This window comes from Lytechinus variegatus, chromosome 8, assembly GCF_018143015.1.
Source record: "Lytechinus variegatus isolate NC3 chromosome 8, Lvar_3.0, whole genome shotgun sequence".
Lineage (NCBI taxonomy): Eukaryota > Metazoa > Echinodermata > Echinoidea > Temnopleuroida > Toxopneustidae > Lytechinus > Lytechinus variegatus.
This window is the reverse complement of record NC_054747.1, coordinates 9,687,720-9,708,229: the sequence shown is the minus strand read 5'-3', so window position 1 is coordinate 9,708,229 and position 20,510 is coordinate 9,687,720. Positions and strand designations below refer to the sequence as shown.

The 20,510-nt window shown below is 37.6% G+C and overlaps 1 protein-coding gene across 1 annotated transcript; it reads left to right on the top strand.

Annotated features, from left to right (window-relative positions):
* Window positions 1-12,373: 12,373 nt before the first annotated feature.
* LOC121419947 (UDP-glucuronosyltransferase 2C1-like) lies at window positions 12,374-20,510 on the top strand. Its single transcript, XM_041614438.1, has 4 exons — window positions 12,374-13,326; window positions 15,120-15,345; window positions 15,645-15,864; window positions 18,885-20,510. Exons 1-4 carry the CDS (start codon window positions 12,478-12,480, stop codon window positions 19,165-19,167), a joined length of 1,578 nt encoding a protein of 525 aa, XP_041470372.1. The 5' UTR covers window positions 12,374-12,477; the 3' UTR covers window positions 19,168-20,510.

Here is a 20,510-nt window from a genome sequence, read left to right as displayed (position 1 = left end):
TTCAGGCAATCCATTCGTATTCCTTATTGGAAATAATTGTGTTTCAGTCCACTTTAATGGAGAATATGTTAGAACGTAGGATAGATTTATAGGGAGTCCGGTAAATGGCCACTTTTGGTCATGTGTGTGCCCATAGTCATGAAAAATCTTGACTTTAATTAGTTATAAGTCGAAAATTTTTAGAGATCTAGGAATTCAAAGGTTATGAAGATAAACATGTTTAGTCAGCTCCTTTATATGCAGGTCTGCTATATATATGCAGGTCCAAGGTCAGAGGTCAAAAGAAGTGGGTCAAGTGTGTGACTTCACACAGCATGATTTTGACAGCTATATTTCATTTTGAAATTCCTGTGAATTTCAAAATGAAATTAAACTTTCAAAATCATAAGGATTAGTTATAAATCTCTAAAATGTTTAGATTTATAACTAATCAAAGTCAAGATTGGTCATAATATTAGTCACATGCGCGACCAAGAATGGCCCTAAAGGGAACAAATGAGTGCAGTCTATAGGACCCCCAGAATTCTATAGTCAGTGGGCCAATAGGTCAGTAGTCACTCTGAACAAGCTTATGATCAAGTTGTGAAATTCATAGCCCTTAATGTATATATTTCATTATTGTATTTACATATGTAGGTATGTTTACCTGTATAGTGGATCAAGTCCGAACACTGTCAGTCAAGATGGGGAAAGATAGTACGAGTGGGTGATTCACAAAGCTGTTCGTAAGTTAAGAGCGACTTAAAGAACGACTGGTGTTCCTTTCTCGTGGTAAATGGTATATTCATTGGCGATGGTTTAGCGCATAAGAAAGGTTCACCAGTCGTTCGTAAAGTCGCTCTTATCGTACGAACAGCTTTATGAAACTGCCACCAGGTTTGTAAACTGAAAAGCCTTTCATAGTCATTTATACCAAAGTTCTTGTTCACTCTCTGATTGGGTCGCAACTCGCAAGTGCGCAACCAAATCCATCAATGCCATAACTTTTCCTATTGGAAATTTGCACATTTTCCTCTTGTAAACAAAGAGGAGCAAACTGAGTTTTAAAGAAAACGATGAATGTATGAATATACTTCCTATCTAGAAAATAATTTGAGTAATGTTGATGTGGCTGGCTCTCCATAGTTGTGGTTGATCGGATAAATCGTAACTCTTGTGAGACGTTGCCCTGTTTTCTATCTAGCGAGTGGGATCTGAAGGATTCAAAGTGTCTGTCTGGGTGCGTCGTGGTCCAGTGGTTCTGACTATCGCCTTTTAAAGAGAGGGTCATGGGTTCGAATCCTAGCCATGGCATGTTTTCCTTCAGCAAGAAATTTATCCACATAAGGCTGCACTCTTCCCAGGTGAGATGAATGGGTACCCGGCAGGATTAATTCCTTGAATGCACTGAGCGCCGATGATGGCAGCTTAAACTAAAGCAGGGGTAATAATAGCAGCGCTTTGTATCCTTGGGTCAAAAGTCCTTTATAAATCCAGCTATTATTATTGTTGTTGTAAGGAGATTCTTTGCATTCATTCACAAGGTCTCTTTAATCAGTTGCCTAATACGGTGTTAGCGATTGGTTTATTGCCGATTCGTCCAATTACCAACTGGTCTATCATTTAGTCTACCATCAGTTCTTCCACTATTCACATGATCTAATTGCCATTTCGTCCACTCACCATTTTGTCTAACAGCCAGTTGGTCCAATAGCCATTTAGTCCACATACCATTTAGTCAGATTGGACTAAGTATTAATTTGGCAAAATGAATGAAAATGAAATGTATATTAGACCAACTGGTTATGAAGCGAAATTGGTCATAGACGAACTGGTGACTAGATGAAATGATAATTAGACCAAATAATAATTGGACTAGGGGAGTGTTTCATCATCATTTTTGTCAGACAAGTTGTCAGATATGACAACTTTCCTTGATTCTGATTGGCTGAGAGGCACTGTTGCTATGGTAACTGTCAGATAAAATGTCTGACAAGTCCTTTCATGAAATGCTCCCCAGATGGTTGTTAGACGAAATGTTGATGAACAGAATGGCATTAGACTATTAAAATGAAAGAAGACCATGTGATGAATGGACGAGTTGGCAATAGATGAATTGTCAATTTACCCCTAATGAAGCATCATATCTCTAGGGAACAGAGAAATCTTTCTTTTTTTAACAAACCAAGTTTAAAATACAGAAATAACACACATTTTCCATATCACAGTTGGAAAAATGCTTTGACTTTGGCGATTATATAAAATACTTAAAAATGCAGACTAAGCTTTATTTATTTAATCTGCAACAATATGTTCTTTCTCATTTTTCGAACAAATAGATATTGTGTTGTAAATATGTATTAAGTTTATGTCAAGGGATTTTTTGTATTGGGCAGAAGAAAAATCTTTATATGCAAAACAGAAACCCTCATCATTTGTGCCTGTGTGTGACTGGCAAGAAATTTTGGTCATTGTTTTCGTAAGATGTTCTGATAGTTCACCTTGCATTAGTCAAATGTTTCAGGGGTCATTAGATAAAGACACATGTAGACCTATTTTTAGTTGTTTTAGAATTAACTATGTACATGTAGGTCTAAAAGCAGTATGCTTGGTTAATAAAAAAGATGCAAGTGGTCCAATTTGACAGAAACTCCAAATGTATGAAAGCAAAGGTAACAAGAGAACCTGAATTATCTGACTAGCAAATACTTTGAGCAAATACTCAAAAAAACTAAATATTTTGGGGTGAATTGAACCTTTTACATCGCATGGTGGTTTCGCCAAACCGAATACTGCTTGTTGCCATGTCTGGTTTGCCTTTTGGCTGTTGATAGCAGCCTTTAATAGTTCCTCTTTAAGTCTTAGGGGTTGTTGCAAGAAAATATTTGTGGTCAATTGCAATTTTACAATTGATTGATCACTTTTAACTGTAGCAAAGCAGATGACACTCCTTGTTTCAAGGAAGAGATTAGCAATCAATCGCATATTTCAATCCATTGCAAGACATATGCTTGATCTAGGGACTGAAAATAGACTTGCAATTGATCGCAAGTTTCTTGCATAAGTATGTAGGTCTATTTTGTGAAGGAGTTACTGAGAAGACGGAAAAAAAGGAATTTGTCAGAAGCAGTTTTATTTCATGAAGAAGTTCTAAGTAAAGGAAATGAATTCCTTTGGTTTAATTGATATTACTGTCTTCTGAGAACCTTCATATTGATGCAGCGGTTTGACCTCATGGCGTTTCAGTCTTGCAAGGTTTTCTGTGTTGTACTGTATGTGTATCACCCAATTCATGAACCGTCCGTGCGTTGTACTTGCCTTATTTATAGGTCTAAAGTGTCTTAATTTGGTCTGAAATATTGTCAATGTTGTGTTCAAGAATTCATTGTTAGCTTATGTAGAGTCCCAATTGAATTGCTGTCTGTGTGATCGTGCCATTGGAAATATGACAGTTGTTTTTAGGCATGTTAGGGGTATGTATATGTAGGATTTAAAAGCAGCTGTTTTTCGTCACTTTCAACAAAGAAATATTAATGTGTTTTTCTTCGACAGAGATCTAGAGATTGTAATTTGTTCAAACTCTGTTTACCGGCATTTTTCCGTTCTACTGTGTATCAATCATTGAGATTGCACATTACTATGTTAATATGTGACATGCCACCCCAATACCAAGAATAAGTCGACCAAAATGAATATTGAGATTTTAATTGACCTTGAAAATTCACTTCCTAAGCTTTAGAATGATAAATGATATGTTAAAATTGACCAGTACAAGTACTTGATTCAATGCAGAGGAAATTCTGCAAGAACTTAAATAATAAAGGAGAAAAACAAGGTTTAAAGTTTTGGGGGTTAACTCAAGCATGAGATGTGCATACTGTGTAATCTCAGTGAAACTTCCAAGCCGTCTGAAAAAGTAGTGTCCAAGAAACTCGCGTATCTTTTCTTTTATTCAACTTCCAACCTTCAAATTTTCACAGTTTGAAGAAAATTACTCTTTCAGATCAGCTATTTTGTTTTAATAATTTGGGTTTTAGGAGACTAAATTACTATTATGGCTATTTACAGAGAACCTTTCCTGGCGACTTATTGGTGGTTTTGGGGTAGTAGGTCACACATTAGCACTTAGGCATGATCAGTCTCGGCTCTTTGTGAAACGTCCCCCCGTTTGGTCTCTAAACATTTTATATTACTGATTATGGATCACCTTGATAAAATGATGATCTTATACACCTTGAATATTTTGTACTTCCACTGATGATCTCATTGCTTCAGTATTTCTCTTGTGTCCATATCCAGGAGGGTGTTTCACAAAGATTATAGTGTGACTTAGGGGGTGTTGCAAGAAAATATTTGCGATCAATTGCAATATCCTGTTGCAATTTTACAATTGATAGATCAACGTTAGCTGTAGCAAATCAGATTAAACTTCTTGTTTCAAGGAGCAGATTAACAATCACTAATTTGCAATTAACTACAAGACATATGATTGATTTAGGGACCAAAAATAGACTTGCAATTGATCGCAAGTTTGTTGCAACACTCCATTAGAGTCGCACTTCAACTCTCAGTTGCATACGGTATAGGAGACATCACCACATTGGTCAGATCATGCGAACGGGACACGCACTACCGCGTATCCATCAATCAGATTGTGCATTGCATATCATGTACGCGTCGGCATTTAAGTGTGACTTTAAGTCATACTTAAATCTTTGTGAAACACCCCCTGGTCTTAATCTTAAAAAGAAAGAACTAGGTTAATCCATGGGTGTTTCATAATGCTTTTTGTAAGTTCTGCATGTCTTTCCTAAGATGATGATGATTTGCAGCATTTATGTGACGACTTATTCATTTTACAATTATTGAAAGGTACAGATTTATTATTTATCATTATTTTCAGGTCTTACTGGGATGATGATAACTTGCAACCCTTATATGATGGCATATTTTCTTTAACATTTTTTACAACTACATATACAGGTTTATTATTATTTTGAGGGCTACTGTATAAGACATTGTAATAGGACACATGTGCATTTTCAAAAGTTTAAATGGAAAAGTTTTCAAAGTATCCATTTCAAAGTATCAGTGTGGGTTTAAACAACCCACTTAATGTTGCCACCAAATTAAATTTTTGTAAGTTATGCATATCTTTGCAAGGATGAGTACTTATTCCTTTTAAAATTCTCTGAAGGGACAGATTTGTTATTTAATATTATTTGGAGGTCCACTGCATAAGAGCATGGAATAGGATGCATGTGCATTTAAAAAAAAAGTATAAATTAAAAAGTTTTGCACTAGATGTTTCCATCTCCCCTGCAATACTCAGATATCAAACATGCCTTTACTTTTTTTCAATAGTACACGTAGGTCCCATAACACAAAGGTTAGTGATTAATCATAAGCTTGATTTTTACGATTGATTGTACATTGTAGTCACTGGAATCAGTCGTAGAAAAAACGTTCTACGATCATTGAAAGCTTTGTGTTACGGGCCCCTGGAGGTCACTTTGCACTATCTCTAAAGCTGCAAACATAGCTGCGTTTTTTTTTCTTGAATGTAGAAATTTTTAATACAAATTTCATAATTGTTCAGTGTGCATGTACATTTTTTGCAAAGAAATTATGTCAATTCATATTACACTGCCTGTACTATATATGGTTTATGTACATGTAATACTTTATAGTTGTATAGTTTTATTGAAGTTGTCATTTTTTCAAATTGTGTATAGACAGAATGTGTGCCACAATGAAATGTAAATACATATATTTAATGAATATTGTGTAGCTGAACAATTAAAGGTGATATGTTATATGCAAGATGCAAAAACTGCTGTGTAATGTCTTGATTCGTTTTATCATCCTCTTTTTACATTTCATGATTATTTTTTCCCCTTCCAAGAGGGCGTATTTTTATCATTAGAAAGAAGGTAATCACTATGTTTTGTACACAAATTTTAAGATTTCCCTCATTATTTTTTTAATTGCATCTTGCCTAAGGGGGGGGGGGCACAACTGGCCTGTGCCCCCCTTGAGAAGCCCCCTCTTTTGAAAGTGAAGACTATTTTGGGGGGGGCAAATTTTTTCGGTACGAAATATCCCTTTTGGGGGGGGGGTTAAAAACCTTTTTCTTTTCAATTTTTTTCTTTACTTGTCAAATTTTCCCTGCCCAAAATGCGCCCCCTTTTTTTGGAGGGGGGGGGGGGAATCCTGGATCCGCCCCTGGCTGAGAGGTATACTGTTACGGTAGTTGTCGATAAAACACGATTTGTCGTATAAAATCCTTTCATGAAACGCTCCCCACTGTTGTACTGTGGAGCATAGCCATGGACTGAGTGATATACCAGTAAAAGGATTTTGAATTTGACACGTTCACTCATGGGCAACGTACCAATGATGTCCCCATGCACCCCTCCCCAGATCATCCGCGAATGGTATCATTTTGTTCCTTGGGCCGGCTCTTTTGAGTGATCATCACAGTGAAAGGGGAGGGGGGAGAGAATGTATTCTAAAATTATGAAAGGCTTGTGATGCACACCTAAAAATGCCAGTAGAGGCCAGCAGGCAAGGTAGCCTGAATAGGAAAAAATAAATAGCTATAGATATAAGACAAGAGGCTGAAAAAAGGGGTAAAGTAAAGAGACGAGAGAAAAGTCGGAAGAGGTAGATGTAAAACAAATAAAAGGGAAAGTGAAAGATAGGAGAGAAAAGAATAAAATGAGCTCCAAGGTAATACCTGATGATAAAATTTATATAACTCAAGTCAAGTATTATTTTTTCAGAAATAAAATTCAGATCGTCACGTGTATTATACACAAGGTGATCAGATACATATTAAACCCCTCCACCTCTCCTTCGTGTAAAAAAAAGAGTAACGGGGAATATTATACAAAGTGGATACAGAGTTCTTGAACCAGATTTTTGTGAGTCCATATTGAAAAATGTGTTATAAAATATGTATTAAATTCATGCAATAGGGAAATCCTTGGTTAAGCTTTGGTATTCACAATAGAACATAGAAAAGGATGAAGAGTTCTAGTTAGATGTACTATTATTAAAAGATTCAATCGAGTAGTATTTACCACTATGGTCATCCGCGAAAACTTCATTAGAATTCGAGTTGTCAACATGGTCAAGTAGAGGAGAAGAAAATATCTCAAGATCCTCAAAATGTAGAGTTTGTACTGGTAAGCATGAGGAACATGAGACTGCTCATACAAATTTTTGTTCATTTTCAATGCCATAGAACATGTAGAAAGGTAAGATAGATCGAGGCAAGGCAAGATGGACATGGTGGATATGTAGTGATACTGGATCTTACTTTATCTAGACAAGTGATGTGTGCGATGGGCTCATATATACATGTATATCAGTTATGCCATACACATTATTTTTGCAATAAAGTAGGTGTATAACATGGGCAACACAAAATACTGTTAAAAATCGCGAAAATTTATTACTCAGTAAAGAGACAGATTATCACTACAGGTAGGTAAAATAAACATATCCGAAATACTCTCAGGACATTAAACAAAATGGAAGATCAATGCGTTCATCATGTTCATTCCAGTCCTAGATATTCCAGAGATATTGTTCACATGTGACGAGTTTCTTCACCCGTCTTTCCGACGGTGGAGGGCAGTGACAATGGGCGGAAATCCCAGGGGAACAGGGGGGGGGGGGACGTGTACCCCCTACCCAAAGTAGTAGGGGGCACAATATCAATTGCCCCTACTATTTTTTTGTTGTCTTTTATAAAGGTAAGAAATACATCTTTCAAAATCGGAATAAAACATGTATTTTAGGACGAGATGACTTTACTTTTGGGATGGTAAACTTTTTCTTTGCTTGTCAAATTTATTTTCGTCGAAATGAGCTTAAATTTGGAATGATAACCTTTTCTTTTTCTTTTTTGGCTTGTCAAATCTATTCTAGTCGAAATGAGCTTAAATTTGGGGTGATTACCTTTTACTTTTCCTTGTTTTTTTTTTGCTTGTCAAATTTATTTTCGTCTTAATGGGCTTAAGTTTGGGGTGATATCTTTTTTTTTTGCTCGTCAAATTTTCCAGCCCCTTGTCCCCCCTACCTTTTGGGAGAGATTTCCGCCCCTTGCAGTGACACAAATACTCTGTCATCAGTGCTCCAATAAATAGGATCTTGGAAGTTTCTATCGATTTCAACCTCTGATGGAGGATTTGGCGAACTTGTGTCAAGTCTTCTTGGATACTCATTTTCTTCCCTTTCAGAAGCATTCTAGCACCAACGACAGCTCTTACTCTGGAGGGGACATAACTTTTCGCGGGCGGCCATTAGAGCTCGACGCTTTACTCTTATTTTCGCCCGATAATATTCTTAAGTAAAATACTAAGCTGGTTAGTAGTGAAAAGGCACAAAGCTTGCATTTCTGTGTTAAGTAGCTTATAAGCTTCCGACTGATCTTTGATTTGTCGTGCAATACGTGGGTACGGTCTGGGTCTATGCTGCGATTGGGTTTCGCATTAGGTTTAGAATAGGGTAGAAGTTGGTCATTCCATTTTTGTGAGGAATTTGCAGCGGAGCAATCTTTTCGGAGGGGGGGGGGTGTACGATCACCCCCCCCCCCTTCACTTTTCAAGCCACATAAACAATATTTTTTAATCCTGAAATACTACACTGTTAATGTGTGGATTCATCTTTAAATGGAATCAAATTAAGTGCTTAAAGGTCAAGTGCACCTCAGAAAAATGTTGATTTGAATCCATAGAGAAAAATCAGACAAGCACAATGCTGCAAATCTCATCAAAATCGGATGTAAAATAAGATAAAGTTATGACATTTCAAAGTTTCGCTTATTTTTAACAAAATAGTTATATTAACGAGCCAGTTACATCCAAATGAGAGAGTCGATGATGTCACTCATTCACTATTTCTTTCTTTTTTTATTGTTTGAATTATACAATATTTCAATTTTTACGAATTTGATGATTAGGACCTCCTTGCCTGAAGCACAAAATTTTAAAATAATGAAATTTCACATGTTCAGGCCGAGGAATGAAACTTCATTACACATGACAATGACGAGAAAATCAAAATATATTTCATATTTCATATAATAAAATACAAAAGAAATAGTGAGTGAGTAATGTCATCAGTTCCCTCATTTGCATACTGACCGAGATGTGCATAGAACTGTTTTGTGAAATGAAGCGAAACTTTAAAATGTCATAACTTTCTTATTTTACATCCGATTTTGATGAAATTTTCAGTGTTGTGCTTGTTGAATTTTTCTCTTTTCATTCAAATCAAGTTTTTGTTGGGTTGGACTTGTCCTTAAAATTTGCCCAGTTCCTGAAATGCATAATTTCTCGCGCTTTGGCACCGCTCGGCACCGCGCGCTCATTCTAATCTTACAAGATTTTGGCCATATGACAAAGGGCTACGTTGCATCACGAGAGTATTCGTACATCCATCTATGAATCGTTTGATACAAATGATTTTTAAATATGGTTATAACTGATCATAAACCAATCAAAACATCCTTAGATTTCACTGGCGTGAATGTTGGGGAAGTCATACTATCGGTACCAGGTAAAAATGGCAGAGGTAAAAATGGCAGGGGCAAAAATGGCGGAGTTAAACATGACAAAGGTTAAGATGACATGCTACAGCAACAAGAGAGAGAGAGAGCCCTTTGACCTTGAACGGACTCTTGTCGATGAAATGAGCTATATTATCTAATAACATATCATTTGTCTTGTTTTACATAATTATATATAGGTTTATAATTTATCGTTGATATGATTAACAAATATATTGCCAACATTATTTCAATTAGTGAGTAATGAAAGAATTTACCTTGGCCTGTTCGTAAGTAGAACAGTGCTTCAATGTTTTTTTTATTGTGTATTGTTAATTCAATAAGGAACGAGGTAGCCCATTCAACATCAGTTGATCTCCCATATGGGGCCCCAATACACAGGAATGCAATAACAGAAAATATTTACAGATAAAAACATTCGAAATAGCATAAAATATGCAAAGAAATGCAATAAAAGATGAATTGCAAATATATCTATAATAAACATGGCAAACTTAGAGATTATTTCAATGGTATTACATTCAAATACATAAATTTTTAAAAGTTGTAAAAGCCTGCGTAAACCTTAATTGTCAATCGACCTGAGATGTTTTTTTTATACATATTATATAAACGAATTTAAAGATGACGATTCCCGTATGATGACCTGCAAGATATTTCAGAGTTTTAGACATGCGTATTAAAGACTAAGCAATGTTTGCAATAATCAGAACGACAACTTAGAATAACAAGATCGTGTCTGACGGACTGCCTCGCATTTTCGAATGGGTTTTGTTTAGATCCTGAAAATAATTTGAGAAGTATTCTGGTGCGAGTCCATGAACACAGTATAAACAACTATATATATCGAAAAAAAATGATTCTGTACTTGAAAGCCGTCCGATTTAAATTTTAAAACATTTTTTTAGATGGGGTATATAATTATGTGACATCTAAGGATCAAACGGGCTGCTCTTTTTTTTGGAGTTTGGTAATTCGATCCACATCCCGGGGGGCCACTTCCATTCACGAGTGGATACCATGCGCGACCATGGGGTCTCGAAAAGCACCCTAAACACGTAATTTCCATATTCTGAAAATGCACCCTTAACAAGTATTGGCGTGTGAAACCCTACCCTTAACAAGTATTGAGAACAAAACGATACTCTTGGCAAATATTCCCTGAAATTAACCCCTAAACAAGTACAGGAATGTTTATTGTTACGGGTCCTTCGGTCGTCGGCTTTACCTTATTTGTTTTAGTACGACCCCACCTTCTACTCCTCGCGCAAATCGGACTCTAAACACGAATTGTTGAGGCAAAAAGGGCATCCTTTATAAAACATTTAAATTTTGTTTTATTATCCCCGCAAATTCGACCCTAAACACGTAATTTTCCCAGCGAAATAGATACCCTTTTTTCATTATTTTTATGTTTTTGACACCCTTATCACGTTACGTACATAACGTGTCCTATCGTGAAAAAGACATCCTTTTTACGTGTTTTTTTGGTCGCGCATGGTAACCAATCGTCAATGTAAGTGCCCCCCCCCCCCCGGGGATCCACATGAATCTATAATCAAGACATCGGCTATTATGGCTCTCTTGGCCCAAGATGTCTCGGAGACATCATTACGACTTACGTGAAGCGTGATCCTTTGTCATTGAATCGGTATTATTAGACGGAAGAGATTGCAGATTCAACATGCGTGAAGCCTATTGTGCTTATCCCTATAAGCTTTGATTTTATCTTGAATAGACAGACTTCTTTGGGCTAGTGGTGTTGTCACAAGGCTGTGGGAGAGTTGGACAATCATCTGATAAATGCGGATCAAGGGAATCTTTGTGCACACAATAGCAGCTACAGATTCAGAAAGTGATTGCAATGCAGTTGTATAGAAGTTTATCAACCATTTCAGTGCACTTTCTGCATTGCTGGTTAATTGTTAGACATTCCGAGTTCTTGGAGCTCGTATTGTTATCAATTGAAATAGAATCAGCTTCTTCGTCAGAAATGTCTTCGACGTCAAGATGAGGGAAATGCTAGCCATAATATCAGTAACGAAGCGAGCTCTCAACTTATCACCTTCAAGCCCATATTTATCATGATATCTTGATATCCTTTCGACGTATAAAAATTTATAAGAATGTGACGAATATGATGAGCGAAAGTGAACGTTTTGTGTATATGAGGGATTTTTTTATATCACATACGCAAACCCAACGACTTTTAATGTAAACGCCAATATGCGCTGCCATTAACCCACGGAAATATACAAGTTTGAGATTACATAGAACCATTTGCATCGATTGGATAAGAGAAAAATAACAAATATTCTGTAATAAAAGTAATATTCGTTACTTCCACATCATAATGGATCCGAATAGATATATATATACCACATGATTTAATGAAAATGATGCAATTATAGCAATTATTGTTCAGTGTTCTAAGTAACTCATTGCAGCTAGTCCAAGTGAATGTCAGGTTCCAAAACAAGTTTCTATGGTACGGGTACCGCATGAATTTGGAAATGTGCAGCTTCTCCATAAAACAATTGCTTAAAACTTACATCCAATTCTGGGCAGTTTGTAACCAATAATATGTGCTTTGGGTGAAAACTAAACAGAAGGCTATTCTTATGCGGATATTGGCTCATGTATGCCTATACAAAGATTCGAACTCCCTATAAGGACGATTGGTTCCAATCAGTGGGCATTTGACCTGGAAAACCTATCGCAAAGTGCTAATGTGAAGCTCTTTAATAAGCTGACAACAGAAGCTCACTCAAGTTGAAACGCCATGCCCACACCCCACTCTCTTCAATGAGCCTTTTCTATAATTCTATTCATTACAGTTGCCTAGTCATGAAGAAATTTCGCGCCTACGTTCTGCATCAAAATGATTCACGCAGTTAGGTAAAGTTTGGTACTTGACGATGGGTTCTTTCAGAACAATACTCGGCGTTTTGCTTTGGTTTTTACAAATCGCACAAGGGAGAGGGAGTAATATTCTGATATACACTTCATATGGCGCAGGAAGTCATTTTATGTGTGCAGCTCATATTGGAAACGAGCTAAAGCGGCGTGGCCACAACGTCACTGTCATAATTAGCAATGCCTATGAGAATAGGTCAAAGGAAGAACAGTACAAAGACTTGCAATTTGAGATCTTCAAGCACAGTGTGCCGGTTGAAGAAGTGTGGAGGAGGCATGAACTTATTACAAAAGGGGTCTTCAAAGGAACTTGGCGTCAAGAGAGCTGGTATAGGTTGACTGAAGCTATCAACGAGTATATTGGTGATTGTGAGGCTTTGTTCAACGACAAGGAACTTCTGCAAAGACTTCGTCAAGCTCAGTTTGACGTTGCATTGGTTGATCCTTATTTTCCGTGCACGTTGCTTGTAGCTGAGTATGCTGCCAAAAGACATGTGTCGATCATGGCTACCTCGTGGTCACACCTTGCTAGATACAATGGGAACCCTGCAAATGCTGCCTACATGCCAGAGATGAGCCTTGGTTTCACAAATCAGATGACCTTGATCCAAAGGGCTATCAACTGTATAATGGTTTTAATCAATGAATGGATGAAAGGAATGACCGATGTCTTTTCAGCCATCCAGGATGCCAATGGAATCTGCCCGGGGCTTCGTCCCCGTGACCTCTATCAAAGGTCGCAACTGCTCCTTGCCAATGTTGATTTCGCCTTCGAGTTTCCGGTTCCAGTGATGCCGAACCTGATACCAATTGGTGGCATTAGTACGAGACCAGCAGGCAATCTAACTCAGGTTAGTATTCTATAAGCAGAGCAGCGCCATTTTGCACAGGTGAGACCCTGGGTAGGGGGGTGGGGTACGTGACAACCCTTATGATTTTTCGTATGGAGAGGTTGAAGAGAACATTTTTTTGTGTCTTTTCCGCATCTGTTTAATAATTAAGATCATATGATCTAAAGTCATTGTTTGAGATGGAATTTTCTTTGAGGAGTGTATATAGACTTTGAGTCTAGCAATACACAGGTTTGATAGGCCAGCATGGACCAACTGGGGAAGCCTACATTAGGCCACTGGCTGATCCAGAGGGGAGAGGGCAAGGCCGGTCCTTGCCACCCCCCCCCCCCCCCCGAGAGGCACAACTAAAAATTTCAATAAAAAACTGCCAATGAAACAGAAGTTTGCCCCCTTTTGAAATTGAACCCCCCTTCTTTTGCCTGTCATTTTTTTGTGGACGAAATACCCTTATCCTTTGTTATTAAAAACCCTTTTTTGGCTTTTCAAATATTTCCTCGGGAAAATGTTCCCCCTCCCTTTCTTGGAAAATCCTGGACCGGCCCCTGCATTACGCCTATGTCCATAAAACTAACAGGGTGGGGGCCACGAACCTAATAATAAAACGGGATGGCAAAATATATTCATTCGACCCAGCCCATCTCATTTTTATTCTTCATATTGGTGATTGACAAAAGTATATGAATATGATTAACCAAAACACTGATCGTGCTGATTATAGGAAGGGCGGTCACACTTTCGTAATTCCGAAGGTTCGTAACTCCGAAACACGTAAATTACCTATACCTCGATGTCCGTTAATCCGAAAACGAAAAAGGGTTCGTTAATCGAAGGCTCACTCGTTAGTCCGGAAACGAATATGGAGGAAAATCACGCATCTCAGTAAAGGCGCGCGTTGCCATGACTGCAAGATGACATTTGACGGTAAGGTCGATCCCCAACCTCCTCCCCCTCTATAAGCCAACTGCATCCCACGATATACTTCTGAGAAAACTCAAGGAGTATCTTAGTCGGTGTTAGAGGAGGGGTAACTAAAGTCACTCCTTCCATATTAACTCGGAGTAACCGTAACGCCCTCTTTGTAATAAAATTACCACATTATCAATGATCACTTTACTTCTTTAATGTATTCTCAGCTTAACTTAAATGATTGATTATATATATTCAAATTCTGACGAAGCAGATGAGATGCATAGAAAAGTATCATATACTTTTATAAAAAGTTGCTAGCAAAGAAAAAATCTGTCGACTTTGTTATATGAAAATTTAATTTGTGGTAGATTTCGATATTCAGAATATATCTTATTTCACCCCGGGGAGGGGGGGTCAAATCTATTGCTTTACACACGCGTGACCAAAAAAAAATGCGTTAAGGGGTGTTTTTTCAGCTTGGGACGCGGGCTGCGCGTGCACTCGTTGAGGGTATCAAAAACACCGATTTAAAAAAAGGGTAGTTTTGAAAGACTGGTCAATGGTCAATCGCAGGGTCTAACGTGTTTAGTGTATGTTTTTCCCCAAGCTTTTTCCCTGGGGTCATATCCTGGCGACAACTTGTTAAGGGGCCAAAATGTGTAAATTAAGCCCACGAAAACTTATTTAGGGGGTTATTTTGCACATAGAGAAAAACTCGTTTAGGGCGTGTTTGGACATAATTTGGTCACGCATGTGTACAGCAATACATTTTGACGGCTACCCTCTCCCCCGTGGGCAACGCCCCTGTGTAAATATCTCCCTTTTCTTTCTTTGTCACGATCCCTCACACAAGCCGCTCTGATGATCTATTTTACTCTTAGGACCTGGAAGAATTCGTCCAGAGTTCAGGGGATGACGGAATCATCATTTTCTCTCTCGGGACCTACGTGATGCGCATGGAAGAAGAGTTCGTTGTCAAATTTGCAAATGCCTTCGCCAGACTTCCGCAGAAGGTCCTCTGGCAGTTCCGTGGAACAGCGCCACCTCTAGTTGACAAGATACCCAACATAAAGACCATGGAATGGCTTCCTCAGAATGACCTGCTTGGTAAGACTGTTCGCGTGCCTTGCGGTTTCTATGCCAGCTTCTAAAATGTCGGTGAAATGACCAAAACTGTCTTTCGTCGATGGCATGTATTAAGAAAGAAACCCACTTTTCTTTAGTTCAACATTGACTACCAGTACGTAGAAATTAGTTTAACTTCATATTAGTGTTTTAGGCTGGGGGACCTAGAAAAAGTGGAAAATTACTTCGTTTCTTACTTGGTAACATTATAATTGTGTTATGATTGCATCATATCAAATTTTCCAATTAGGCCTATAGCCCTTTTCATATTGTTACCGCAGGTCACAATAAAACACGTGTCCTCATGTACCAAGGAGGAAACAACGGTCTCTACGAAGCGCTTTATCATGCCGTTCCTGTCGTCGTCATACCCTTGTTCGCTGACCAGTCCGACATCGCAGCTAGGGTGACGACTAGAGGCATGGGCCTCTCACTCGATATAGTGACCATAACATCGGAGAAGATCGTCGACGCCCTCAATGCCGTTATCCATGATAAGAAGTAAGTATAATCGAGGCGAAACCTACCTTGTGTTTCCCGACAATTTCCAAAAGGCAAAAACACCGATGTTAATTTACCACAACCAGATGGGTGTTTCATAAAGCTGTTCGTAAGATAAGAGCGACTTTAAGAACGACTGGTGATCCTTTCTTTCGGTAAATGGTATGCACCATTATTGGCGATGGTTTAGCGCGTAAGAAAGGTTCACCAGTCGTTCTTAGAGTCGCTCTTAATACGAACAGCTTTATGAAACGGCCCCGGTATCTATACAGTGCGTATAAAAAATGAGAAAGTTTTGAAAAGTCTATCAAAATTTTGTTTCAAATCTTGATGTTTATATTTGGATGTTAATAGATCATCTGATGTCGTATCTTTCAAATGCGATTAAAAATACATTTCATTCATGCGCCAAATGGCAGAAAATTAGAAAATATTGATCACCAGACTTTTTTTGCTGGTTTTTGTTCAACTTGCTCTCATTTATTCATTTCTGTATAAATCATGTTTATAATTGGTAAATATAATCCTTGGATAATATCAGATATGTGTCTACGAGCATGAGGTCGCAATTCTTCTAGGGGTGGCTATTTGAATAAAAGTAAATTTTGATGTGGGTCTTCCCTTTCTAAAACGATTTTGGTTGCTCCTTAATATTGGTTCAACAAACGAATAATAAGCATTGAATCATGCATCTTAGCTGCAATAGGTGACAATGTTTTACCTCTTTAGTTTGATGGTGATGAAAATCCCCATCTTTGGAATAAGTATAATGGATGACAAAGAGAAAGCTTTGGGTTTATTACCAATTAGAGCAGCATTACAGAATTTCTTTAAAAAATGACTCTTCAATATCATAGCAGGAATGTTATCTGGGCCAAATGACTTTGACACTTTGACCCTTTTCAGAGCAAAAGGAATGTCTGGCTTAGAAAATTGCCCTGTTTTGATTTAGAGGAGATCACAAACGTTGTAGTTGAAAAGAGAATCTTCTGTATCACTGGCCTGAACTGATGAGCCGAGAAGGTCTCTGCAATGCTTTAGTCAATAACCTCTTCTTTTTTTTTCAGAAGTGTCACCTTTTGTCATAGTAACTGGACCAAATTTGTTATATCTTCTAGGAGACGCCAAGCTGCTGCGTATTTCTTATCAACCTAAAGACTTTCAAACTTTTTCAGTTTTGTCTTTAATTTTGTTTTCAAGGGCCATTGTATAGGCTTCATCATGTGCCCTTTTCGCAGTTTCACGATTATTTTATTATTATTTCGAGTAGACCTTGCGTGCTATTGAGTTGAAGCCTTCTTTAATATATCCCTAGTGCAAGTTACATTTTCATCTTTTGAGACATCACTCATTTTCCTAGTTTTCTTTTGGAGAGTTTGAAGTGCGATCTTTTTTTTACCATCAATGAGTTTTATTACATGCTTCCGATGCCTCACTTTACAAGCCCCCCCCCCCAAAAAAAATGTCTGACATAAGGCGGAATTAACTACAAGATTTGGTAGTATCGATCCTCAATCAAATGTAACAGAGTAGAAAGCTTATTTCAATGCTTTTCAATTTCTATGAAAATTTCATTGGTCTCGCTTCAGCGTCTTTGAATACGCGCCTTGTTACGTAACAGTGGTACATGCCAGCCCATTTCAAGTTTTCAGCTCCGCTGTATTCTGCATTGGCCGTAGCATGTTAGCCCACATTTACCATCCCTGGGGGCCGTTGCAGAAAGAGTTGCGTTTAAACGCAAGCCAAAAAATCAATCGCAAGTCCCAAATGCGCGCTGTTGATTGGTTGAAAATCAAGTTGCGTATGATTTTCAGAGTTGCGATTGATTGCAACTCTTTCTGCAACGGGCCCCTGATCTATCATCCAGTCACAAACGCGAGCATTTGCAGAAGGGCAAAGATCACCCGAAATGAAGTTTTTTTTGATGGGGGGTTAGTGCACCAACTTTAAAGAAAGTATAAATGAAGCGCAAACCACAAGTGTATCACACTTCTCGAAAGCCAACATCACTCGTTACTTTTTTTTCATTAACAATGTACAGTGAATCAACGTGAGCTCATGGTAAACTTCATAAAAACAAAGGAATGAAAACTAGAATGCAATGTTGTTGGAATTAGACAAACATGACCTGTTGTTTTTATCATTTGCATCTACCATTAACAAACTCGAATGAATTGTCTGTTGCTACCTTTCTGGACATGCAAGATTGTGAATTGATGAGCCTTGTCATGCTTGTTAATACCCCCATCACACTTATTCCGAATCAAGCAGAATTGGCCTGAATGAAAGGACTATTTGGAATCAGCAGGAATCAAGCAGAAGCTGGAACGAAAAAAATATTCAAAAAATCTTGGAAATTTTTGTAGGAACTTATGAATTCACCAAACTAGAGTTGAAGTAAATTGACCAGGTGAATAGTCAAAATGAACCACAATGGAGTCAGATTGATAATTCCTGCTACATTCTTGGACATTTTAGGCGCATTCTAACTATTCTGACTGCATTCTGAGTGCATTCGAAATGTTTTTGTCATTTTCTTTTGGCCGTCCCGAAGCTTTTTGTCATGTTCAAAACTTTCGAGGGGTATTCTCAAACAATTCCAGCCACTCCTAAGCCCCCATGCAACAGGTAGTGCCGACGCAAGGGCGGAGCCAGGATTTTCACATTTAAAATTTTAATTTTGCTTCTCAAGGGGGGGGGGACGTGCCGGCTGTGCCACCCTGGATCCGGCAGTTTACCGACCTACACGTTATCGGTTGCAAAAATCTTCAGATATTTCAAATTTTCAGATTAAGCCTTTAAACACCAAAAATAAAACATAAGTTCATTCATTCTTATCACAAAATAATTTCATGTAAATTCTTTAAGGGGGAAATGAAATTTCATAATCATGGTTCCAATTCTGGTTTGCTGGCATGTCTAGTTTGAGGGGTTTTTTTTCTAGATATTAGCAAAATTGGTCAATTAACCAAATATAATAACTAACTAATTGTAAACTTCAATCATTTGAACAATTTCAGATACAAAGAAACGGTTACAAACCTGTCGGCGATATTCCATGACCGACCGATGACACCTCTTGAAACGGCAGTCCACTGGATTGAACACGTCCTCAAGCACGGGGGCGGCTACATGCGATCACCGATTCATGACCTAACCTGGTATCAATATTACCTTCTCGATGTCGTCGCCGTCTTCCTTCTCGTCTTCATCACTTCAATTGTTTTTGTGATGTATTCATGTAAACTTGCTTTTAAGGGATGCAAGCGAATGTTTATCGGTAGCAAAGCTAAAACTGAATAAAGACACCTTTTTGTCTGTTGGGGGCACTAGCAGTCTGCCCCCCCCCCCGACGAGTCACAACCCATGCAAAGGACGTATCCCTGCCCCCCCCCCCCTCCTGACGTGCTTGAAAACTTTTTTTTTGTTTGCTTGTCATTTATTTTGGCGGAAAATCCTAGGTACGCTACTCGTTGGGGGCATGAGGACATATGTATTGACGTCAGGAGGGGCGAAAAGGGTGGCACATATTCCCCAAAGAAAATTTGACATGCAAAAAAAAAAATTCAAAGGAATCGTGTCAGAACGACATATTGACATTAAATATTGTTAAAGTTCTTGGAAATGCTTTCAAAAAACATTTCTTAAGAATATGTCCATAACATTAATGAAACATTAACGTTATTATTATATCAAGCATATGTTTTGATGGCCAGACAAGAAAAAAATAAAAGACATTTTTTTTTAATGTTATCAAAATAATGATAATAATAATACTCAACATTTATAACGCGCTTTTCCCGCATAGCCTAAAACGCTCACAATTTAAGTTTATACATCAGAATTACATATTAAATGAAGGCAATGTCCAATCATGATGTTAAAATGACATGAAAAAAAAACATTAAGAAAACGAAATAATGAGTTTCTGACATTTTTATAATGTTGCATAATACGTTTTTGAAAAATGTTTTTTTATGTTCTCTAAAACTTTTTAAAAAATGTATTAGAAACATAATAATTTTGACGTTTTTGTGATATCATTTTAACTATTTGTGAAAAATCCCCCGGTTTGATCTCTATTGCTAATTATGAATCACCTTGATAAGTTAATGATCTTTACACCTTGAATATTATGTACTTCCATTGAGGATCTCATTTCTCAAGAATTTCTCTGACATCTATCTCCAGGTTCTAGTCATAAAAAGAAAGAACTAGGTTAATCCATGGATGTTTCAAAAAGCTTTTTGTAAGTTCTGCATAATTATGTTTACTAAGATGATGATATAAAAAAGATGATGATTTGCAGCATTTATGTGACGACTTATTCATTTTACAATTATTGAAAGGTACAGATTTATTATTTATCATTATTTTGAGGTCTTACTGGGATAATGATAACTTGCAACCCTTATATGATGGCATATTTTCTTTAACATTTTTTACAACTACATGTACAGGTTTATTATTATTTTGAGGGCTACTGTATAAGACATTGTAATAAGACACGTGCATTTTCAAAAGTTTAAATGAAAAAGTTTTCAAAGTATCCATTTCAAAGTATCAATGTGGGTTTAACCCTAAAAAGACTATTTTGGAGGCTAGAAAAACTGGGGGGCCTTTTGGGCCCCCCCTAAGATCTCGGC